This window comes from Neoarius graeffei, chromosome 2 (assembly GCF_027579695.1).
Source record: "Neoarius graeffei isolate fNeoGra1 chromosome 2, fNeoGra1.pri, whole genome shotgun sequence".
Lineage (NCBI taxonomy): Eukaryota > Metazoa > Chordata > Actinopteri > Siluriformes > Ariidae > Neoarius > Neoarius graeffei.
In genome coordinates this window covers 25984653-26009801 of record NC_083570.1, presented here as the reverse complement: position 1 = coordinate 26009801, position 25149 = coordinate 25984653, and the positions used below count along the sequence as shown (strand labels likewise).

At 40.6% G+C, this 25149-nt stretch overlaps 1 protein-coding gene across 4 annotated transcripts in view; it reads right to left on the bottom strand.

The window, feature by feature from the left end:
* myo6a (myosin VIa) overlaps nucleotides 1-25149 on the bottom strand; it is a 249236-nt gene that overhangs the window by 33863 nt on the left and 190224 nt on the right. For all 4 annotated transcript variants that reach the window (XM_060914027.1, XM_060914026.1, XM_060914029.1 and 1 more), the window contains one exon: nucleotides 2655-2809. In XM_060914027.1, the coding sequence (XP_060770010.1) occupies nucleotides 2655-2809 (155 nt within the window). The remainder of the gene's footprint in view (nucleotides 1-2654; nucleotides 2810-25149) is intronic.

Genomic DNA, 25149 nt, shown 5'->3' with positions numbered 1-25149 from the left:
CAGCGTGACTGCAATGCATGATAGGATATATTGCTTTGGTTAGTGACCTTCGTTGTACACTACTTTTCTTGATGCATTATGGGATACTTTGAGTGCACTATAAAGGGTGTAAATAACATACTTGCCAACCCTCCCAATTTCGGCGGGAGGCTCCCGATTTTAGCCTCCGTCTCCTGATCATATTTGTTAAAAACTGGATAATCTCCCGGTTTGGGGAAATCCCTACCGCCAAGTTAAAAATACTCCCGATTATGTCCAATCAGAATCGTATGAGAAACACTGCTGACGTCAACTGATTTTTAACCAATCAACGAACAGAACGACAGTCACTTCTGTAATGTAGGATTCACCCAGGCTGTCTGACATTTTTTACAAGCATTCATTCATCATGGCCACTAAACCCAATACCAAACGGCAAAAATATGAAATGAAAATACCAGGTTGCATGGGAGAATGAATTTCCATGGATAAGCAAATGTTCGACCATCCAGACCAACGCATTTTGCAAGGTAAGCAATTCACTGACCGCACAGGTCAAAGTTTAGAAGTCTGTATGTTTACATCCGGGTCTCGTGAATTTATTTCAGTTGGAAAATTTTTAACGCTGGGTCGGGTGGCCGTAACTACTGAATTTGTTTGATGAGTGTATTTGAATAGTGTGGTAGTGTCTTAGTGCTATTTTGAATTTACTGTATGTTTGAAAGTTTTAAGTGAAAGTTTACAAGTGAATTATCTGGAAAGTGATTGATTTTGATAGAGTTTTGAGGTTTTAAGTGAAAGATTACTAGTGAGTGTATTTTGGTAGTACTAAAATTTTGCATTCGAGTGAATTTCTTTGTGGAGTATATTTTGATAGTATGGTAGTATTTATAGTGCCATTTTTAAATTTTGTTTGAAAACTTTCAAAGTTTGCAAATGAGCAAATTCCTTTGATGCATTCAGATAGGATTTGGATAGGATTTCTAGTGCTTTTTAAAAATTCTGTTGGAAAGTGTTTAGTGAGAGAGACACATTTTAGTAGTACTAAGAGTGCAGTATTTATTTAATTGAGTTGTTACTATTTTGGTCAAATCTTATTAAAATTTAATTTATATATGATATAGTTCTCTGTATTTTTACATGAGCTTACAGAAGGAAAACACATTTGATGCAATCCAATAATACTTTCATTCACTGTGACTATGTTAAGAAATGATAAACATTCTTCTAAAGCATCACTTGTGTTATTTTCTGTGGGTCTCTGTATGTATACAATATTCAGGCATAAGATTTTTCAGCTAAAAATCTGATTTAAGACTTCTCTTCCCTTTAATTGTTATTATATTAAAATTCAAGACGAGTATTATTTCGGATTTTTCACTCTGAGCTCTCCCATGCCTGATACATGAATCCCATAACCTATAGTAACTGATAGAACCATATCAACAATTCAAAAACTCTTTAATTGTATAAATTTCAAATGGTTTGCAATTAATTGGGATCCACTGTTTTTATTGTTTCAACCACGCATCATACCCTCATCCAATTGAAAATGTCTTTCACGCACTTTTCTCCCCCATGAGAATTTTGAAAAGTTGGCAAGTACGAAAATCTTTCACTAAGGTTTCGGACAGCACTACAAAATGGCATCCCCACTATATAGTGCCCTATATAGTGAGTAGGGAGCAATTTCAGACACTGGGGTTGTCAAAAGATGCGTACCCTCTTTCAAAGGCTGATGTAAATCAAGCTGGAAGTTTTGTTTGTTTTGATAGCAATCAGGAAAGTTTGAAAAAAGTAGGCAGCTTTTTTTAAAACTCATTTTTGTGCAATATTTCGTTTGGAAAAGAGTTTTCAAAATGGTGGCACCGACACCTGGCTGACGCTTCACGTTTCGAAGTCTCGCGCAAATCTCGTGAAGATCGCATGGATAAGCGACGCCTGCCGTGGACCAAACGAACTAAATTCAACATGGCTAAAAGCCAAATGGGCTGATAAGTATAACATTTAATTGCAATTAGTTGCCAATACGAGTCACGATATAAGGTTACTAAAACCAAAAACATAATTGAATAACACGTTAATTAAGAAATAAAGCAAGTTTAAAAATGACTTCAGTTCCCCTTTAATTTGCAGTTAGAAACAGATGCCTCAAAGCTTAATTTGAGGAAAATGTACTATACTGTATTTACCGCCTCTGCTTCATACAGAACCAGGGGAATAAATCATGCTCAACTGAAGTGGTGGTCCATTTGGGCTGGAAAAATTTGTAACATACAAATATTTAATATAAATTCACTTCTTTAACCCTTTCATGTCCACACTTATGGTCAGTCAATAAAAGACTTGTTTAATATTTTATAAACAGGGGAATCAATTTTTCCATAATGAAATCCTACCTATACAATCTTGAACAGAAGATGCATTACTGAAGCCTCTTTTCTGTTTCATCTAAACACATCGTCATACAACATTGAATCTCCATTCACATCATTAGCTCACAATCACTTTAAAAGATTAAAACATTTCCTGTGAAGACTCGCACTGATTAATACCGTTCACTTAACATTCAGTAAAACAATAAATGGTTGTTCTTGTATATACAGTAGTCTTGCAAAGTTCTTTCATTATCTTGGTACAAACAAGACTGCAGAGCCCAAAGAAAATGTGTGTACCTGCGCAGTCCATCTCCTGTGTCCTCAGGAATAAGCTCCGCCTCACTCTGAGCAATTCGTAGAGCCAGCTCTCGGTCCCGCCTCTCCTGCTCCAGTATCGCCTGCCGGGCCGCCTCTTCCTCTCGCTCGGCCTGTAGCTGCCGCTCCATCTCCTCCTACCAAAAAAGTAGTATGTTAAGAATATAACAATGTTACCATCCTACAGTGGACTAGATTGGGATGGATTGGCTTGGGGATGGATGGATGGATGGATGGATGGATAGACTGGCTTGGATTGGGATTGGGGATGGATGGATGGATTGGATTGGCTTGGATTGGATTGGGGATGGACTGGATTGTGATTAGGGATGGAAGGATTGGGATTGGGGATGATTGGATTGTGATTTGGGGCAATGGATGGATTGGGACTGGAGATGGATTGGATTGGGGATGAACTGGTATTGGGGACAGATGGATGGGATTGGATTGGGATGCATGCATGTCGCTCTGGATAAGAGCATCTGCTAAATGCCATGTAATGCATGCATGTTAAGAAGACAAAAAAAGTAGCTTGTCATGTAACTGTGACACTGCAAATCCCTTCATCCTGAAGACTTTCCCCAGGGGGAAACCGCAAAGATTTGGAAAGTGCTTTATCTCCGGCAACTTCTTCCAAAAATGCTAAACATTTCATGACATCAAAACAACATGGAGCATCTGCTGTACATGTTGTGACTATAGAAACAATGACATGAGAATAATATCAATATAAACCTTGTAACTTGAACTACAGTCAGAAAGACCAAGTGACCAATCAGAACTAAGAATTCAACAGCTTTCCTTTTTCAGCAATCCTTTCCTTTTTATAACCCCAATTCCAAAAAAGTTTGGACGCTGTGTAAAATGTAAATAAAAACAGAATGCAATGATTTGCAAGTCTCATAAACCCATATATTTTTTCATAATAGAACAGACAACATATCAAAATGTTTAAACTGAGAAAATGTACCATTTTAAGAAAAAAAGGTACTTTTGAATTTGATGGCAGCAACATGTCTCAAAAAAGTTGGGACAGGGTCATGTTTACCACTGCGTAACCTCTTAACAAAAGTCCATAAACATCTGGGAACTGAGGAGACCAGTTGCTGGAGTTTTGGGAGAGGACTGTTGTCCCACTCTTGCTTGATGTAGGATTCTAGCTGCTCAACAGTCCTGGGTCATCTTCGTTGTACTTTTTTTGTTTCACAACGTGCCAAATGTTTTCAACTGGTGAAAGGTCTGGATTGCAGGCAGGCCAGTTCAGCACCTGTACTCTTCTACTACAAAGCCACACTGTTATAAATGCAGTATGTGGTTTAGCGTCGTCTTGCTGAACTATGCAAGGCCTTCCCAGAAAAAGATGTCACCTGGATGGGAGCATATCTTGCTCTAAAACACACACACACACACACACACACACACACACACACACACACACACACACACACACACACACACACACACACACACCTTTCAGCACTGATGGTGCTTTTGCAGATATGAAAGCTGCCCATGCCACAGGCACTAACGCACCCCCATACCATCAGAGATGCAGGCTTTTTGATCACAGAATAGTTTTCCACTTTGCCTCAATCCATTTTAAATGAGCTTTGGCCCAGAGAAGATGGCAGAATTTCTGGATCATGTTCACATATGGCTGCTTCTTTAAATGATAGAGCTTGTACCTGCGTTTGTGGATGGCATGGTGAAATGTATTCACAAGCAATGATTTGTGGAAGTGTTCCTGAGCCTATGCAGTGATTTCCATTACAGAATAATTTTTTAAAGAAGCCTTTGTCACATGTACAGTGGTGCTTGAAAGTTTGGGAACCCTTTAGAATAGGGTGACCAGACGTCCCGGTTTTACCGGGACAGTCCCGATTTGGGGTTGTGTGTCCCGAGTCCCGACAAAAGTCTGTCGGGACACGGATATGTCCCGGTTTTCGCCACTTGCGACGTTTGCGACTAAGCAGAGTGGGAATCATTAGCGGAGAAATGCTTGCATTTACTATTTAGAATGAATTGACAGGAATCGCAAACTTTCCTGGTTACTGCCCCCTGGCCCTGTGGCATGGGTGTTTATTTAGCCACATTATTCCAGACAACAGAACGTGTTGCCATGCAACAATAAAATAAACATTAACTGGCGCGAATGTCCTTTGTCTAGCAGCCAACAGCAGTAATGCCGCAGCAATTATGCCGAAAAGAAAATGTACCTTTTCCACAGATTTACAGGGCACCTACCCCTTCCTCCGAGAGGTGCAGAACAATGCGCACGAAGCCTACTGCACACACTAAGTGTTTTGTTCTTGTACTGAGTTGGGTAGCCTATGTTGCAAATGCTGTGCACTCCTGTGGGGGCTTTTCTCGGGCTGTCGCCCCTCTCCTCCTTTAGTGCTGTTTTGTTTGAGTGTATATTTATGGAAGCCGCGAGAGGCCCTTCATATAATCTTTTTTTATTCACCTTGTTATCCCGAGATAACGACATAATTAATTCAGGATCTCGAGAAAACAACACAACTAATTCAAGATCTCGAGAAAACAAAACCATTATTTCGAGATCTCGAGAAAACAAAACCGTTATTTCGAGATCTCAAGAAAACAAAGCAATTATTTCATGATCTCAGCTGGATCACTGTATCTCCGTCGGCAGAGACGAAGCCGGGCCAGTCTTCTGCGGAGGTGCCGCGGACTAATTTTGAAATTATCCCTTATTAAAAGACTTAATGCAATCTCTCCCTGTGTCAACCCCTGATCAAAATATTGCCTTATTAGGTGATCGATTATTCCAGACATTCTAATGACCAAAGTTGCGTCTATACAGAATGAGAAATAGCCCCAAAGTCAGCATATCACAAGTCTCTTGGCGTTCCTGAATGAACCATTTCTCAGCTGTTTACTCAAGATCATGAAATAACGGTTTTGCTTTCTTGAGATCATGAAATAATGGTTTTGTTTTGAGATCTCGAATTAGTTGTGTTGTTTTCTCGAGATCCTGAATTAATTATGTCATTATCTCGGGATAACAAGCTGAATAAAAAAAAAAAATGATTATATCCTCTCTCGGCTTCCGTAGTATATATTCTCAAATCACTTGTCTCTTTTTTGTTTCTGTTTAACATACCATTCTGACAGTTTGGCCATATTGCTGTGTTGAACAGCTTGTTGCACCTTCCATTAAAGTGTTCACTTTTGTACACATCATCTTGCTTTACTCATTCAGTTGTGGGGAATGGTTAGTAAGGTTGATTCTGACCTAGGCTACGTTGAGGTCACATATCTACTTTTTAAGTTCATGCTATAGTGCATACAATTTTAGAGATATAGCCTACATGTGCATATGCATTCTTCTTGGTGTTCTCACAAACAGGTGAAATAAATCAGTTTAAATTTGGCCTATGGACACAGCCTGGCCTATCAGCCATTACAAAATCTGTTGTCTGACCATAATTTAACTGATCTGTATACCACTATGCTACTAGATAACAAAATGCCTGTTTGTTTTATTTCATGTGAGATGTTGATAAATGTGAGCTTCAACAAAATGATAAGAGCACTTCTCTGAGTGTCATGTTTACGTAAAAAAAAAAAAAAAAAAAAAAAAAAAAGTGCGCGTGCACGAGCATGGTCGCGCGCAAAAGTGTCCCGGTTTCAGACTAGGGAAATCTGGTCACCCTACTTTAGAATTTTCTATATTTCTGCATAAATAGGACCTAAAACAGCATCAGATTTTCACAAGTCCTAAAAACAGATAAAGAGAACCCAGTTAAAGAAATGAGACAAAAATATTATACTTGATCATTTATTTATTGAGGAAAAATGATCCATATCTGTGAGTGGAAAAAGTATGTGAACCTTTGCTTTCAGTATCTGGTGTGACCCCCTTGTGCAGCAATAACTGCAATTAAACGTTTCCAGTAACTGTTGATCAGTCCTGCACACTGGCTTGGAGGAATTTTAGCCCATTCCTCCGTACAGAACAGCTTCAACTCTGGAATGTTGGTGGGTTTCCTCACATCAACTGCTCACTTCATACCCTTCCACAACATTTCGATTGGATTAAAGTCAGGACTTTGACTTGGCTATTCCAAAACATTAACTTTATTCTTCTTTAACCATTCTTTGGTAGAACGACTTGTGTGCTTAGGGTTGTTGTCTTGCTGCATGACCCACCTTCTCTTGAGATTCAGTTCATGGACAGATGTCCTGACATTTTCCTTTAGAATTCACTGGTATAATTCAGAATTCATTGTTCCATCAATGATGGCAAGCCATCCTGGCCCAGATGCAGCAAAACAGGCCCAAACCATGATACTACCACCACCATGTTTTTCAGATGGGATAAGGCTCTTATGCTGGAATGCAGTGTTTTCCTGTCTCCAAACATAACGCTTCTCATTTAATCCAAAAAGTTGTATTTTGGACTCATCCGTCCACAAAACATTTTTCTAATAGCCTTGTCCACATGATCTTTAGCAAACTGCAGACGAGCAGCAATGTTCTTTTTGGAGAGCAGCCCTGCCATGCACACCATTGCTGTTCAGTGTTCTCCTAATGGTGGACTCATGAACATTATCCAAATGTGAGAGAGGCATTCAGTTGCTTAGAAGTTACCCGGGGGGGGGGGGGGGGGGGGTCCTTTGTGACCTTGCTGACTATTACACACCTTCCTCTTGGAGTGATCTTCACTGGTTGACCACTCCTGGGGAGGGTAACAATGGTCTTGAATTTCCTCCATTTGCACACGATCTGTCTGACTGTGGATTGGTGGAGTCCAAACTCTTTAGAGATGGTTTTGGAGAGCAGTGGCTAGAAAAAGCGTCGTTGATGCTCATCAGGCTGGAAAAGTTTACAACCTTTTCCAGCCTGATGAGCATCAACGACGCTTTTTCTGAGGTCCTCAGAAATCTCCTTTGTTTGTGCCATGACACATAATTTCACAAACATGTGTTGTGTAGATCAGACTTTGATAGATCCCTGTTCTTGAAATAAAACAGGGTGCCCACTCACACCTGATTGTCATCCCATTGATTGAAAACACCTGGCTCTAATTTCAAATTAACTGCTAATCCTAGAAGTTCACATACTTTTGCCACTCACAGATATGTAATATTGGATCATTTTCCTCAATGAATAAATGACCAAGTATAATATTTTTGTCTCATTTGTTTAACTGAGTTATCTTTATCTACTTTTAGGACTTGTGTGAAAAGCTGATGTTTTAGGTCATATTTATGCAGAAATATAGAAAATTCTAAATGGTTCACAAACTTTCAAGCACCACTGTACACTCAAGCACAGACTTAAGCACACAGTGAAATTTAACCTCTACATTTAACCCATCTGAAGCAGTGAACACACCCAAGTGAGCAATGAGCGCACACACACATACCCAGAGGAGCCAGCAGCCATGCTACAGTGCCCAGGGAGCAGTTGGCGGTTAGGCGCTTTGCTTAAGAGCACTTCAGCCCAACGCTACCCCATATTAACCTAACCGCATGTCTTTGAACCTGCTTTTAAATCACGCCTGTTTTTATTGCAGTGCCGCGTGAGGGCCCGAAGATCACAGGCATCCAATGTTGATTTTCAGCCTTGTTCCTTGTACAGAGAGATTTCTCCAGATTCTCGGAATCTTTTGATTATGTACTGTAGATGAGATATTCAGTCTTCACAATTTTACAGTGAGGAACATTATTCTGAAATTGTTCCACAATTTGTAGAGACAGTTTATCGTAGATTGGTGAACCTCTGCCCATCTTCACTTCTAAGCCCATGTTTACATTAGACCGTATCAGCGGATCATCAGATTAACGTTTTTAAAACGATTAGTGTGCACACAGCAACACCAATACACGATTTGCGTGCACACAGCAATACCAATACACGGATACGCTCTGCTCCGCAGGCATCCTGCGCTCCAAATTACTCCGCCCTGAACAGCGAGTGCCCTCTGGAGGGTGCGCACTCCGGCCTTGCGCAGCTCACAAAGCACGCGAGTGAAGTGAACAAGCTGTGATTCGGGACTGAGCTGCTGTGTGCGTGATCCCAGCGCACATCACTTACCACTTGCAAGTGGAAGGATGGCAAGCCTAAAGACAATCATAACTACACAATGGGCAGTATTTGCATCAGTATTTGCAGTATTTTCATACTTTTATACTCTTTAATGAAAGGTGATACAAGGCGGAAGTCCGCGCCGTTTTTCAGCAGTCACATCACATGACCAACACCAGCGAATCAGGAAGGTGGATGTCACAGTGACGTTGTCCAATGAGATGCCAGCTAGAGCTCAGCACAGCGTATCCGCGTATTCTGAATGTTTACACAGCACCGGAGCTGACACGATCTGGATTGAATACGTGGACGCTGGCGGATTCCCGTTTCCCGGCGTTTCCAGGCGGTTTAATGTAAACGGACAGTGCATCCGCGAAGAAAACGAGACAGATACGGTCTAATGTAAACGTAGCCTAAGAGACTCCGCCTCTCTAGGATGCTCTTTTTATACCCAATCATGTTACTGACCTGTTGCCAATTAACCTAATTAGTTGCAAAAATGTTCCTCCAGCTGTTTTTCAGTACCACTTACTTTTCCAGCCTTTTATTGTCCCCGTCCCAACTTTTTTGAGACATGTTGCAGCCATCAAATTCAAAATGAGCTAATATTTTTCATGAAATTGTAAAATGTCTCAGTTTAAACTTTTGATATATTGTCTATGTTCTGTTGTGAAAAAAAATATGAGTTTGAGATTTGCAAATCATTGCATTCTGTTTTTATTTACGTTTTACACAGCATGTCAAATTTTTGGAATTGGGATTGTAAATGCTATGGCTACTAGCTGAGTAAGGTACTACTTATCTGTACATATTCCGATTTATTTCACCTTCACTGACCTGCCACTTTATACCGCGTCATAACGCACTGAGATTTTTCAACCTCTACCTGCAAAGCCTATGGTTGCTAAGCATCCGAGTTGCTACGTTTGGACCACATGCAGCCGGCATTGTTGTGTCTGCTTCACCAGAACAGATTTGGACATTTACACTCACTGTGGGTTTCTCTGTGGGATGCTGGAGAGGAAGATGGAGAACGGCTGTGCGAGCTCATAAACTTCCTGAAGTTTGCTACAGGCTATAAAAGGCTAAGAAGCACAAATGTACCGGGTGGTGTGTTCATCAGGAGCCAAGAGCTTCTGTCCATTCTGCTGAAAAATGAACTGCAGCAGCTGCAGATTTATCATACTCCCAGAGTCATTCCCATCCAACTCGGCTGTCCGGAGTATCATAACTCACTGGAGGAAGCTACATAATGACTAACATCATAGCGCAGATGCACGACAGATCATCCTCCTCCTCACGCACGCACGTACGGAAGAGTATGAGTGAGCGAGTGACCTAGCCACAACCACCACCTCCATCTTAAAAGTTCAGTTTATAAATTACCCTGTTACAACACCCATTAAGGAGAGAAAAACAAATGGAGGTAAGGAATGTATGAAGGAGTGAACAAATGGACATCATATATTTTGAGAAATTGTATAGCCAAGCCTTAGACAGGGTGACCTTCAGTGTTATATAGCTAGCTCTGGAAATAATTTTACAGTGGTCTCTTAATTATCAGTTTCTCTGGTTTTACTATTTATAAGCATGTGTTTGCGGGACATGAACATTTTTGTTTTATTCCATAAACTACTGACAATATCCCCCCCCCAAAGTCCACATAAAAATATTGTCACTTCGAGCATTTAATTGCAGAAAATGACAACTGGTCAAGATAACAAAAAAAAAAAAAAAAAAAAAGAAGTGTTTTCAGACCTTGAATAATGCACAGAAATCAAGATCATATTCAGTTTTAAAACAATACTAATGTGGGGAAGCCATGGCCTAATGGTTAGAGAAGCAGCTTTGGGACCAAAAGGTCACTGGTTTGATTTCCTGGACCAGCAGGAATGGCTGAAGTGCCCTTGAGCAAAAGCACCTAACCCCCAACTGCTCCCCAGTAAGTTGCTCTGGGTATGTTGTACGTCGCTCTGGATAAGAGCGTCTGCTAAATCCCATTAATGTAATGTAATGTTTGAACTTTGGATGAGTTCAGAAATCAATATTTGGTGGAATAACCCTGACATTTAAAAATCGCAGCTTTCATGAGTCTTGGCATGCTTTCCACCAGTCTTTCATGTTGCTCTTGGGTAACTTTATGCTACTCCGGTCACAAACATTCAATCAGCTCAGCTTTGTTTGATGGCTTGTGACCATCCATCTTCCTCTTGATCACATTCCTGAGGTTTTCAGTGGGGTTCAGGTTTGGAGATTGGGCTGGCCATGACAGTCTTGATCTTGTGGTCCTCCATCCACACCTTGATTGACCTGGCTGTGTGGCCTGGAGCATTGTCCTGATGGAAAACCCAATCCTCAGAGTTAGGGAACATTGTCAGAGCAGAAGGAAGCAAGTTTGCTTCCAGGATAACCTTTTACATGGCTTGATTCATGTGGCCTTTACAAACAAAAATCTGCCCTGTTCCAGCCTGGCTGAAGCACTCCCAGATCATCACCGATCCTCCACCAAATTTCACAGTGGGTGCGAGACACCGGCTTGTAGGCCTCTCCAAGTCTCCATCTAACCATTAGACAAGCAGGCGATAAGAAAAGCTGACAATTGGACTCAATGGAGATGACAACCTTACTCCAGTCCTCTATGGTCCAATCATTAAGGTCTTTAGCAAACCTCAGCCTGGCTCTTCTTTGCTTCTTATTGATGAAGGGCTTTTTTTCAAGCTTTGCATGACTTCAAACCCACCCAGAGGAGCCTGTTTCAAACCGTCCTTGTCGTGCACTTAACCCCCAGCTGCCATTCTTTTTGTAGGTGACTTAATGTCATCCTATGGGTGTTGAGTGACATTTGAAGGAGTTGACAATCATCCTGGTCAATGGAGAGTCATTTTCACTCTCTGCCAGTCTACAACTTTGCTGTCCCTAATGTCTGCTGCTTGATCTTGTTCTTATGAACTGCCGTCTTTGAAATTGAGGATGAAAACAACCTGGCACTCACTGTACAGTGGGGCAAAAAAAGTATTTAGTCAGTCACCAATTGTGCAAGTTCTCCCACTTAAAAAGATGAGAGAGGCCTGTAATTTTCATCATAGGTACACTTCAACTATGAGAGACAAAATGAGAAAAAAAATCCAGAAAATCACATTGTCTGATTTTTAAAGAATTTATTTGCAAATTATGGTGGAAAATAAGTATTTGGTCAATAACAAAAGTTCATCTCAATACTTTGTTATATACCCTTTGTTGGCAATGACAGAGGTCAAACGTTTTCTGTAAGTCTTCACAAGGCTTTCACACACTGTTGCTGGTATTTTGGCCCATTCCTCCATGCAGATCTCCTCTACAGCAGTGATGTTTTGGGGCTGTCGCTGGGCAACACGGACTTTCAACTCCCTCCAAAGATTTTTTTATGGGGTTGAGATCTGGAGACTGGCTAGGCCACTCCAGGACCTTGAAATGCTTCTTACGAAGCCACTCCTCCGTTGCCCGGGCAGTGTGTTTGGGATCATTGTCATGCTGAAAGACCCAGCCATATTTCATCTTCAATGCCCTTGCTGATGGAAGGAGGTTTTCACTCAAAATCTCATGATACATGGCCCCATTCATTCTTTCCTTTACACGGATCAGTCGTCCTGGTCCCTTTGCAGAAAAACAGCTCCAAAGCATGATGTTTCCACCCCCATGCTTCACAGTAGGTATGGTGTTCTTTGGATGCAACTCAGCATTCTTTCTCCTCCAAACATGACAAGTTGAGTTTTTACCAAAAAGTTCTATTTTGGTTTCATCTGACCATATGACACTCTCCCAATCCTCTTCTGGATCATTCAAATGCTCTCTAACAAACTTCAGATGGGCCTGGACATGTACTGGCTTAAGCAGGGGGACACGTCTGGCACTGCAGGATTTGAGTCCCTGGAGGCGTAGTGCGTTACTGATGGTAGCCTTTGTTACTTTGGTCCCAGCTCTCTGCAGGTCATTCACTAGGTCCCCCCATGTGGTTCTGGGATTTTTGCTCACCGTTCTTGTGATCATTTTGACCCCACGGGGTGAGATCTTGCGTGGAGCCCCAGATCGAGGGAGATTATCAGTGGTCTTGTATGTCTTCCATTTTCTAATAATTGCTCCCACAGTTGATTTCTTCACACAAAGCTGCTTACCTATTGCAGATTCAGTCTTCCCAGCCTGGTGCAGATCTACAATTTTGTTTCTGGTGTCCTTTGACAGCTCTTTGGTCTTGGCCATAGTGGAGTTTGGAGTGTGACTGTTTGAGGTTGTGGACAGGTGTCTTTTATACTGATAACGGGTTCAAACAGGTGCCATTAATACAGGTAACGAGTGGAGGACAGAGGAGCCTCTTAAAGAAGTTGTTACAGGTCTGTGAGAGCCAGAAATCTTGCTTGTTTGTAGGTGACCAAATACTTATTTTACTGAGGAATTTACCAATTAATTCATTAAAAATCCTACAATGTGATTTCCTGGATTCTTTCCCCCCCATTCTGTCTCTCATATTTGAAGTGTACCTATGATGAAAACTACAGGCCTCTCATCTTTTTAAGTGGGAGAACTTGCACAATTGGTGGCTGACTAAATACTTTTTTGCCCCACTGCATCTCTGCCAGTAAAGCCAGAATTGAAACCTTTTTTTCCATTCAAAACTTTTTTTTTGACTCTTTTGGTATGATTAGATATTTTTGTATTCCAATTAAATTTAAGATACTGCTAGCACTGTTTTTGCCATTCCAACTGGTCCTATTGCAAAAGGATAGTGATGACCACAGCAGTGGTTTTTATACTTTTCCTTGTCAAATATGATTTGGTTCAGGTGATCACCTAATCAGGACCTCATTAAGTAAAATGAGGTGTGCTTGTGTTGGAATTCCAGCACAGACACTGGAATGAAACGGCTGCCCGCAGATGGCTGTCATCTCTTGCTCATATTCATACATCTCCTGCTTCGGTGCACCACAATATGTTCTGCATGCCACCACACACTGTCACCCCCCACCTCTCTCATGACTGAGCTCTGCCACCGTCTTCCGGTGTGTGGAGAAAAAAAGACGACATGATCACAGTGGCCACCTGTCTGCATTTTCTCTCAACATTTTTATATCCATCTACTTCATCCTTGTCTCAGGCTCTGTTCATACATTCACGTTAAATTACGCAAAACCTGGCAACCCTCCCAACAAGTTTCACTGAGCTGTCCACATTTCATAAAACTCCAAAAGTTTGTTTCATCCTGTGGGATTTCGATAGCACATACCTGCACTGAAGATTTTTGACAAGTTTTCTTGTCAGTGGGGGAAAAGAGAGACAGGGAGAGATTCAACTTAAAAGTCTAAAGTGCTGACTCATGGCCAATGCTAGTACAATAATTTCCCTACAATTCATACCAAGTGCTATAAGGGCCAAATTAATCTGGACCAGAACAAATAAAAAAAAAAAAAGCAAATATTTCTCAGTTCCCAATGCACTTAGATTCTCATATGGAGCACTTGCATGTGACGTCACAGCCGATCCAGATTGTGACAGACGCCATCGTGTCAGTCAAACGCCATATTCCGCCTTCTACTTCTGGTTCTACTTCTGCTTTTACTTCTACCTTTTCTTCTGGAAAACCCTACTATATACAATTCTACTACAACGGCTGCAGCTACAAGCTCTCCCTACCTGTGCACGTTTATGTTTTTTGTGTGTATTTTTGCGTGTTGTTCGTCTGTACCGGACTTCAATATCCACTACAACCGTATGGACTTACTGGACATTGGTTTCCAGCAGAAAATGACGGTTTGTAGCGATTTCCATCGCATGCACAACATTCCGGATGAGAAAACAAAACAAAACAAAACAAAAAAAACATTCCGGGCGAGACCAGCGGGGTCTCCGTAGATTGTTATCGGAAGCAAAGCGAAGGAGGCGGCGCCGGGAGCAGAAGCAAAAGCGAGGCTACAGGCAGAGCCGGCCTGTTGACTAAGCTCAGAAAACAGCTACTCAAACCTCCACTGCCAAGCCTCTACCTCTCCAACGCCAGATCCATGTAAACAACACGGACGATTTGGAATTACCTTATTCTATTCTATATTCGGCTGGTCAGTGCTATACTCAATACTTAAGTGACTTACCCATCCAATGAGGACTGTTATTTTCTTGTTTACAAGATGCCACATCTGAGTCGCTGACAAATCCTGAATTTCTGTAAAGATAACTGTCCAGAGATTTATAAGCACGCAGTGCTTCACCACTGAACAGCGAGGGAAAGTTGATGAGGTAATCATACACGTCCGGGTATTCCGCTGGCAGTTCAAAATCCGGTCGTGAAAACTCCGTCCGGAAAGCCATAAGGGTCACAAATCTGTAGAGCGTTTATTTTAGACATATATCTAGTTATCTGTTCATTAGAAAAATGAGCCGTGTAGTCCGTCGGTTGAAATTGATCCATTCTGTACACAAGTGCAGCAGTATTCAGCGGTGTTTTTGACCGACAAGATGGGGGTTGTGTACTTTTCAGTCACGTGACTGCAAGATCTCTATTAGATGGATGGTTAGAAGAATGAGAATGATTACACTCCCTGGCATTAAATCAAGGATGCCTTAAGTGTAACTTGGGGGGGGGGGGGGGGGGGCTATTCAGCATATATTTGAAAAGAATGATGGGCCATCCACCTCTGATTAGAGGGTGTTAGCATGTTTTTATTTAATAAATAAATAAATAAATAAATAAATAAATAAATTCATGATCTATAGAAGTACCAAATGCCCAAACAACTCTACATCAGCATCGGCCTTGCAAGTTTCACGATGATTTTAACCAGTAGACTGCATTTTGAGCCATTTTCAACCCATAAAATGCATATTTTTATTTTAAAAAAAAGGGATTTTATCAACATTAATAGCATTGATGTGTTTCATCACGGTACAGTCATATTTAACTTTACAGCTCAAAAATCACATTTAAGTGTGCAGGACCTCTTTGAAGTAGGGGGTTCAAAAACTTTCGATTGACAGTATCCATCTACACAGGCCTCATTCTTGGCCAGACTTTAAACCTCGGTTTTACTTCAGCATTACACACGGGAAAGAAAATGGAACTTGACACCAATGGCGCAGCCACTAACTAGTTCTAGTCTAGACCTTCTTGTTATTAATTTGTATGCCTCAAACTAGAGCCCTGCACTCCCGTGGGAGTCCCGCAGAACCCGACGCAAAGCAGTGCGGCGCGGGACAAATTTTGAAAGCTCATTGTGGGCGGGAGTGCACAATGCGGGAGCGGGCGGGAGAGGTAATAAGCTGCAGTCCCGCTAACTAAAAACATGTTTAAAATAAAATTTATAAATTATTAATTTATATCTATCATATATAATTTGTGCTGGATATTTTATTTGGCATTAATAAAAACATTTTAAGATGCCTAAATTTGCAGATGTGGTCTAATCTCGTGTACGTTTCTGATTCCTTTCCGCTCTTCTGTGTTTGAGATCTCCAATCATGGCAGAAGAGCAGAGCTCCTCTAATGAAGCTCACAGCGCTTCAGAAGTAAGTGCTGCTTTAAAAAGAGGTTGGAATCATAACGCCACAGACTCGGAAGTGGGAGTGGCGAGTGCGCAAAGCGAGAGCTGTCAATCAAAGCGAGAGCTGTCAATCATGAGCGCATGCAGCGCTCAACTTGGAATGTGTCAGCAGAATGTCAGAGTCTAAACAATAAACTTACAATAAACCTAACAATGCCACCTATAAATACACAACATGTAGATCTACATAACATTATCTGTGCCATCTCACAGCAGTTTGCTTAGCTATTTTTAAATCAGGGCAAATAGCCTTATAGCCAAAACTAGTATATGATGCTTTAATTTATGGAGATGCCTTTTGCTTACATGTGATTTCCAAATGAGGGGTATTGCAATTTTATATTAGTCTAAATGAACATCTACACCAAGTTGCAAGCATCAGGGGAAGATTATGGACGCACCGAATTTGGCTTAACGGTCATTTAATGGTGAAATGCCGTTCGCACTGTCAGACAACTTCGGGTTGTTTCTCTGAATTCCGACAATAAACGAGACCATCCGAACACATCTGAAAACATTGTGGTTTGAACTGTGTTGGTTCAAATCAACTTGGTTCAGACCAAGTTGGTACTACAGCTTTGGGAAACAGTTGTTTTTTGGATTAGTTAGTTAGTTCAAACTTGCATCGTACCATATTGGTTTAATGCTAACTTGGTTGGTTGTTTGGGAAATGCACCCCTGAACGTGAGCTGTAGATATTTATGCTCAAATCCACTCAAAGTAGGGGGCGGGGCACCATCACGCTGTGTCTTTAAATTATATTCATTTCTTATAGGCCTACTTGTATTTCCTAGAATGTAAATGTGAGGAGTGACATAAGCTATGTGCAATGTACAATATTCTTAATATCCACTGTAGATTTTGGTAGGTGTGTTGGGTATCTCTGTAAAGCCTCAGCTGCGCATGTCGCCTGGCAACACGCACCCTCGCTATGTGCGCTAGGTGAAGGATCGGTCAGTGGAGAGCTCAGCATGTTCAACTCCCCAAGCCAATGACAAGAACTTTCGTGAGAAATAACGCAAACGCGAATTTCACAAGGAGCATTCAGTTGCTAAAGAGGCTGAATTCAGATAGGTTGACACCATTCTAAAGTATGCACCTTTTATTTATATATATATTTTTTAAGATTTGTTTGTTATTCTATGTATTATTGTGCAAGTCTGCATGTTTAAGTGTTGTTTTGTTTTATGTAATTTATGGGCAAGACAAATTCCCCTTGGGGCAATAAAGGTTTCATTCAATCATTCATTCATTCAACGTCTGCATCATGTGGGATTTGCAGGCGGGAGCGGGACAAAATATGGCAGGCGCGGGACTGAAAATCATAATTCTTTGCGGGAGCGGGTGAGAGCGGGACTGCACAATGCGGGAGCGGGCGGGAGAGGGACTGAAAATTCTGTCACGCGCAGACCTCTACCTCAAACATTCTTAGGGCATTCTTAGATTTATCAGTTCGACAGTGAGGCAGCTGACATTGAGGGAGGAATTTGCAGCTACAACCCCGATTCCAAAAAAGTTGGGACAAAGTACAAATTGTAAATAAAAATGGAATGCAATAATTTACAAATTTCAAAAACTGATATTGTATTCACAATAGAACATAGACAACATATCAAATGTCGAAACTGAGACATTTTGAAATTTCATGCCAAATATTGGCTCATTTGAAATTTCATGACAGCAACACATCTCAAAAAAGTTGGGACAGGGGCAATAAGAGGCTGGAAAAGTTAAAGGTACAAAAAAGGAACAGCTGGAGGACCAGATTGCAACTCATTAGGTCAATTGGCAATAGGTCATTAACATGACTGGGTATAAAAAGAGCATCTTGGAGTGGCAGCGGCTCTCAGAAGTAAAGATGGGAAGAGGATCACCAATCCCCCTAATTCTGCGCCGACAAATAGTGGAGCAATATCAGAAAGGAGTTCGACAGTGTAAAATTGCAAAGAGTTTGAACATATCATCTACAGTGCGTAATATCATCAAAAGATTCAGAGAATCTGGAAGAATCTCTGTGCGTAAGGGTCAAGGCCGGAAAACCATACTGGGTGCCCGTGATCTTCGGGCCCTTAGACGGCACTGCATCACATACAGGCATGCTTCTGTATTGGAAATCACAAAATGGGCTCAGGAATATTTCCAGAGAACATTATCTGTGAACACAATTCACCGTGCCATCCGCCGTTGCCAGCTAAAACTCTATAGTTCAAAGAAGAAGCCGTATCTAAACATGATCCAGAAGCGCAGACGTCTTCTCTGGGCCAAGGCTCATTTAAAATGGACTGTGGCAAAGTGGAAAACTGTTCTGTGGTCAGACGAATCGAAATTTGAAGTTCTTTATGGAAATCAGGGACGCCGTGTCATTCGGACTAAAGAGGAGAAGGACGACCCAAGTTGTTATCAGCGCTCAGTTCAGAAGCCTGCATCTCTGATGGTATGGGGTTGCATTAGTGCGTGTGTCATGGGCAGCTTACACATCTGGAAAGACACCATCAATGCTGAAAGGTATATCCAGGTTCTAGAGCAACATATGCTCCCATCCAGACGACGTCTCTTTCAGGGAAGACCTTGCATTTTCCAACATGACAATGCCAAACCACATACTGCATCAATTACAGCATCATGGCTGCGTAGAAGAAGGGTCCGGGTACTGAACTGGCCAGCCTGCAGTCCAGATCTTTCACCCATAGAAAACATTTGGCGCATCATAAAACGGAAGATACAACAAAAAAAGACCTAAGACAGTTGAGCAACTAGAATCCTACATTAGACAAGAATGGGTTAACATTCCTATCCCTAAACTTGAGCAACTTGTCTCCTCAGTCCCCAGACGTTTACAGACTGTTGTAAAGAGAAAAGGGGATGTCTCACAGTGGGAAACACGGCCTTGTCCCAACTTTTTTGAGATGTGTTGTTGTCATGAAATTTAAAATCACCTAATTTTTCTCTTTAAATGATACATTTTCTCAGTTTAAACATTTGATATGTCATCTATGTTCTATTCTGAATAAAATATGGAATTTTGAAACTTCCACATCATTGCATTCCATTTTTATTTACAATTTGTACTTTGTCCCAACTTTTTTGGAATCGGGGTTGTACAATTCACATTCATCAATAAGGTGATAATACCCAAATATTCTCGAATGACTTGAAAAGTGTAAATCATAACATTCGTGTTCGAGAGTTACTGACAAAAAACTGACATTTGACCTCGACACTGTTCGGATCAATTTCCAAATCTAACCAGTTCATTTAATGGTTACAACAATAATTCCATATAAATCTCGAGTCTCTGGGAATCACTGTGCAGCTTCCAGCTTACTTCGCCATTTCTGTCTCCATCCCAACATACCGGTATATCCTAACATGCTCCTGCACTTGTCCCTCATGGAGGACTTTTAAAAAGTTCCACATAGTGTGTTTAATCCATCACCCCATCTTTTCCATAATCTTTGAAAATCAGATACTTGACCAGCAGCTCTCCTGCACAACCCTTACAAAAAATAAGTTTATTCAAGTGTGCTTCTAGTACACTTCTTTTAAACTAAAAATGAGTATGCTTTCAGTTTACTTTTTATTTACTTAGAGATATACTTAATAAAGTTAAACAAAAGTATACTTGACTTGTACTGAAAAGTATATAGAAAAGTCTAACTTTTGATCAAGATATACTTAACAAAAGTGTAATAAAAGTACTAAAACATTTGTGCCTTATGCTTAAGTGTACTTGCCCTGTAGTTGTGCTTATCCTTTTGATAGTAGCCTATAAAATACTTTTTTCACACATATTGGCTTCTTTGTGATATAGTTCAGACAAATGCAATATTTCTTCTGCCTTTGCACTAGTTCTGTCACTGCTCTTTACTGGGTTAGACAGCATTGTTGACTCTTAGGCATGTCTGTGGTTCCATATAAGGGTTTTTTTTTTTTTTTTTTTTTTAAATCTCCCCTGAGTGGGATAATTAATTTTTATTTATTTCTTTTGAGTTTCGATGCCAATTTCAGTTGTCATTGCTATGTTTTTATACTTTGGCATTTAATACAATGTTGCTTTAAATTTTGATTTTGAAAGAAAATGAATAAAAATGTTCTTAATCCTGAGTATCTGTTATTTTGTGAATTCTTACTTTTATAACTTCATTGTAACTTAAGGTACAAAACACTTAAGTTGTCTACTGGTAGTGTGCATGAGGTACAGTAAGGGTTAAGGCTAGAAAACTAATAGTATACCTAGAAGGGTAATTGAAGTATACTTCAAAACTAACAGTATATTTCCAATAATGCTATAAAGTATACTTTTATAAACTAAAAAGTGGACTAGACATGTGTAATGAGTAAACCAGTAGTCTATTTCCAGTATACTACAAAGTATACTATAGTAAACTCGTAGTATATTTCCAGTACAACTATGAAGTATGCTTTTGTAAACTAAAGAGTGGACTACAAGCATAGAACTAGTAAACTATTCGTATACAAGTTTACTTGTGTTATACTTGCAGTACAAAATAAAAAATACGAGTTGTATACTCCAAGTCTAAGAGAAGTAAACTTTAAGTATACTTTTTATAAACTAAAAGTGGGCCAGTTTAGTCCCAAGAAGTTAGATTAGTTTTACAGTGGTGCTTGAAAGTTTGTGAACCCTTTAGAATTTTCTGTATTTCTGCATAAATATGACCTAAAACATCACCAGATTTCCACACAAGTCATAAAAGTAGATAAAGAGAACTCAGTTAAACAAATGAGACAAAAATATTATACTTGGTCATTTATTTATTGAGGAAAATGATCCAATATTACATATCTGTGAGTGGCAAAAGTATGTGAACCTTTACTTTCAGTATCTGGTGTGACCCCCTTGTGCAGCAATAACTGCAATTAAATGTTTCTGGTAACTGTTGATCAGTCCTGCACACCGGCTTGGAGGAATTTTAGCCCAATCCTCCGTACAGAACAGCTTCAACTCTGGGATGTTGGTGGGTTTCCTCCCATGAACTGCTCGCTTCAGGTCCTTCCACAACATTTCGATTGGATTAAGGTCAGGACTTTGACTTGGCCATTCCTAAACATTAAATTTATTCTTCTTTAACCATTCTTTGGTAGAACGACTTACGTGCTTAGGGTCGTTGTCTTGCTGCATGACCCACCTTCTCTTGAGATTCAGTTCATGGACAGATGTCCTGACATTTTCGTTTAGAATTTGCTGGTATAATTCAGAGTTCATTGTTCCATCAATGATGGCAAGCCATCCTGGCACAGATGCAGCAAAACAGGCCCAAACCATGATACTACCACCACCACGTTTCACAGATGGGATAAGGTTCTTATGCTGGAATGCAGTGTTTTCCTTTCTCCAAACATAACGCTTCTCATTTAAACCAAAAAGTTCTATTTTGGTCTCATCCAGCCATGAAACATTTTTCCAATAGATAGTTTTCACTGATGTCACGGCATTCCGGGGAACGCCCTCCAGCCACCATCTTGTGGGGCAAACAAAACGGACCATCGCCATTACCGGCTACGTTATCTCGGACGAATTTATGAAGTTATATAGTCAGTTTTCTAAAATAAAGATCAATGTCGGCAAAATCAAGCAAACGGAAGTATATAGATACATTGGACGACATCTCACGACAACGGTATGCAGCCAAACTGGCCTTGATTGGGAGAATTGACCCCTACGAAGTGGACAAAGATGCATTTTCAAGTGACTATGCAGGGCTGCCATCCATATCGTACCCTGATATTGTGAACTATTTCGTGAATAGTAAAAGTGCCTACACACTTGACGACCTCAAAGCATACAAGTCGCTGGAGTCATACAATTATTTTGTCTGTGGCTGGGTCCGTGAAGTCCACCATATAAAAACAAGTGACAGTCGTGTCCTAATTACAGCCAAGGTATGTAAACATTGGAATTTTAGAGCTCTCAACACTGCATATAAATGTGTGTATAATATCAAGTTGATTTAAGACAAATTTTACATCCGTTAGTGGTATTACAGTACCATGTCAGTATAAACTTTGTAATATAATTAACTGGTATGTAGGCTTGTTACATTTTGTGTTATGATAAATATGACAATTTATAGGCCAGTAATAATCATATGTTTGCAGCCTTGTACTGAGCGATATTAAGTGTACATTACAATGTAAACATACACTCAGCGGTTCCAGTTAGGCATTCTCCAGAGATTGTTTACACGATGTTTTGGTTTCCAAAAACAAACTTAAACACAATTGTTTATTTAAACAACTTACCACTTATAAAGTGATCGGAGCAGACTTTGCTGTGTTTGGAAGGCTGATAATCCTTGCAGTTGATTCTCGTAAACCATAGATTTCTCCTTTGTATGCTGAGTTTCTTTCTTTGCTCGACTTCGTGCTCCCGTATAGTGGGAATTCCATAAAAGCTCCGCTTGACGTCATCTGACCTATTACGACAGCCGTGAATACAGGTGTGCACCATTGCTAGCTTTAAATAGCCTGCTTGGGTTCTTTTGAAGACTTTGTACTCGCGCTTTACAATGTGTGCTCAGTGACCCGTACGGTAAGCTTGACCCACAAGATGGCCGCCACTAGGGAATCCCCGACTCTGTGACATCATGTGAAAACTATGTTGTGGCAGCGGGGGCGTGGTCAAGCATCGGTCTGTGACAGGAGGGCAGAGTCAGGGAAGGTAAGTGGCAGAATCACTACACCTGTGGTTAATTAATGTGTTTGTGTGTCTTCCCCAGTGACCACGCCCTATTTAAGGAGAGAGAGCGAGAGCAGAGGGAGCTCTCTCCTCAACCAGATGACTGATGTGTGTGCGTGTGTCTGGGTGTGTGTGAGAGAGTTCGAATAGGCTGAAAAGCTGAATAAAAGCCAGTTTTGTCCACTGTGACCAGTTTGTGTAGGTGGGTGGAGCACAGAAGGATGGCAGGACAGAACTGAGTTCACAAAACTGGCTTTTATTCAGCTTTTCAGCCTATTTGAACTCTCTCACACACACCCAGACACACGTACACACATCAGTCATCTGGTTGAGGAGAGAGCTCCCTCTGCTCTCACTCTCTCTCCTTAAATAGGGCGAAGACACTGGGGAAGACACACAAACACATTAATTAACCACAGGTGTAGTGATTCTGCCACTTACCTTCCCTGACTCCGCCCTCCTGTCACAGACCGATGCTTGACCACGCCCCCGCTGCCACATATGTATAGCCTTCTGGCTTGTCCATGTGATCTTTAGCAAACTGCAGACGAGCAACAACGTTCTTTTTGGAGAGCAGTGGCTTTCTCCTTGCAACCCTGTCATGCACACCATTGTTGTTCAGTGTTCTCCTGATGGTGGACTCATGAACATTAGCCAATGTGAGAGGGGCCTTCAGTTGCTTAGAAGTTACCCTGGGGTCCTTTGTGACCTCGCCGACTATTACACGCCTTGCTCTTGGAGTGACCTTCATTGGTCGACCACTCCTGGGGAGAGTAATAATGGTCTTGAATTTCCTCCATTTGTACACAATCTGTCTGACTGTGCATTGGTGGAGTCCAAACTCTTTAGAGATGGTTTTGTAACCTTTTCCAGCCTGATGAGCATCAACAACTCTTTTTCTGAGGTCCTGAGAAATGTCCTTTGTTCGTGCCATGATACACTTCCACAAACATGTGTTGTAAAGATCAGACTTTGATAGATCCCTGTTCTTTAAATAAAATGGTGCCCACTCACACCTGATTGTCATCCCATTGATTGAAAACACCTGACTCTAATTTCACCTTCAAATTAATTGCTAATCCTAGAGGTTCACATACTTTTGCCACTCACAGATATGTAATATTGGATTATTTTCTTCAATAAATAAATTACCAAGTATAATATTTTTGTCTCATTTGTTTAACTGGGTTCTCTTTATCTACTTTTAGGACTTGTGTGAAAATCTGATGTTTCAGGTCATATTTATGCAGAAATATAAAAAATTCTGAAGGGTTCACAAACCTAAGCACCACTGTACTTACACATACATAGATATCAGTATACTTGGTACACAAAAGTATACTTAAGGAAATATATTTTAACTTAAGTATACTTAAGAAAATGAACTTGAAGTATACTTTTTGATAAGGGAACCTAAAACATTCATACTCCTCTTTGCATTGCCTTAAAGTACGCAAGACAATGATTTAAAAGATTAAGATCATGGCATGGAGAAAGTGTTCAGAGCATTCCTGAGGTGAGAACTCATGATGTGCAACAACTCTGCTTAGGGAGTCATTCAAACACTCGTTATACTGGAGATGGCGTTACGATAGAACAGACAAGCCCGAGAAAGAGAGTGGAAAAAGATAGAGAGAGAAACAGGCAGTGACAGAGTGAGAGAGATGGAGACAAACAGACAAAAACAAACAGAAAAATAGAAGAGGGAGACAGGAAGAGCAATAGAGATAGAAATGGACAAATAAAATGAGAGACATCATAAGAAAGACAGACAAACAGATGGAAAGGGAGGCAGAGAGAGAGAGAGACTGATTTTAAAGTCTTTTTTTTAGTACATTGTACATTATTTGAATTTTTACTAGTTGTATTATGGTTAGTTTTCATAAACCACTTTCTTCCTGTCTTTCACCTCCTCTTTCCTTCCATTTTATTCTTACTTCCTTTATTGTTATACCTCCTTCCCTTACCATTCCTCTTTCCTACTAAACTTTTCATTTCCTCATTACAATCTTTTTTTTTGGCTGCTCCTGTTAAGGGTCACCACAGCAGATCACCTGTCCCAATTTATAATCCGCATTGACATAGGTTTTACATCGGATGCCCTTCCTGATGCAACCCTCCCCAATCTATCCAGGCTTGGGACCAGCACTAAGTATGCACTGGC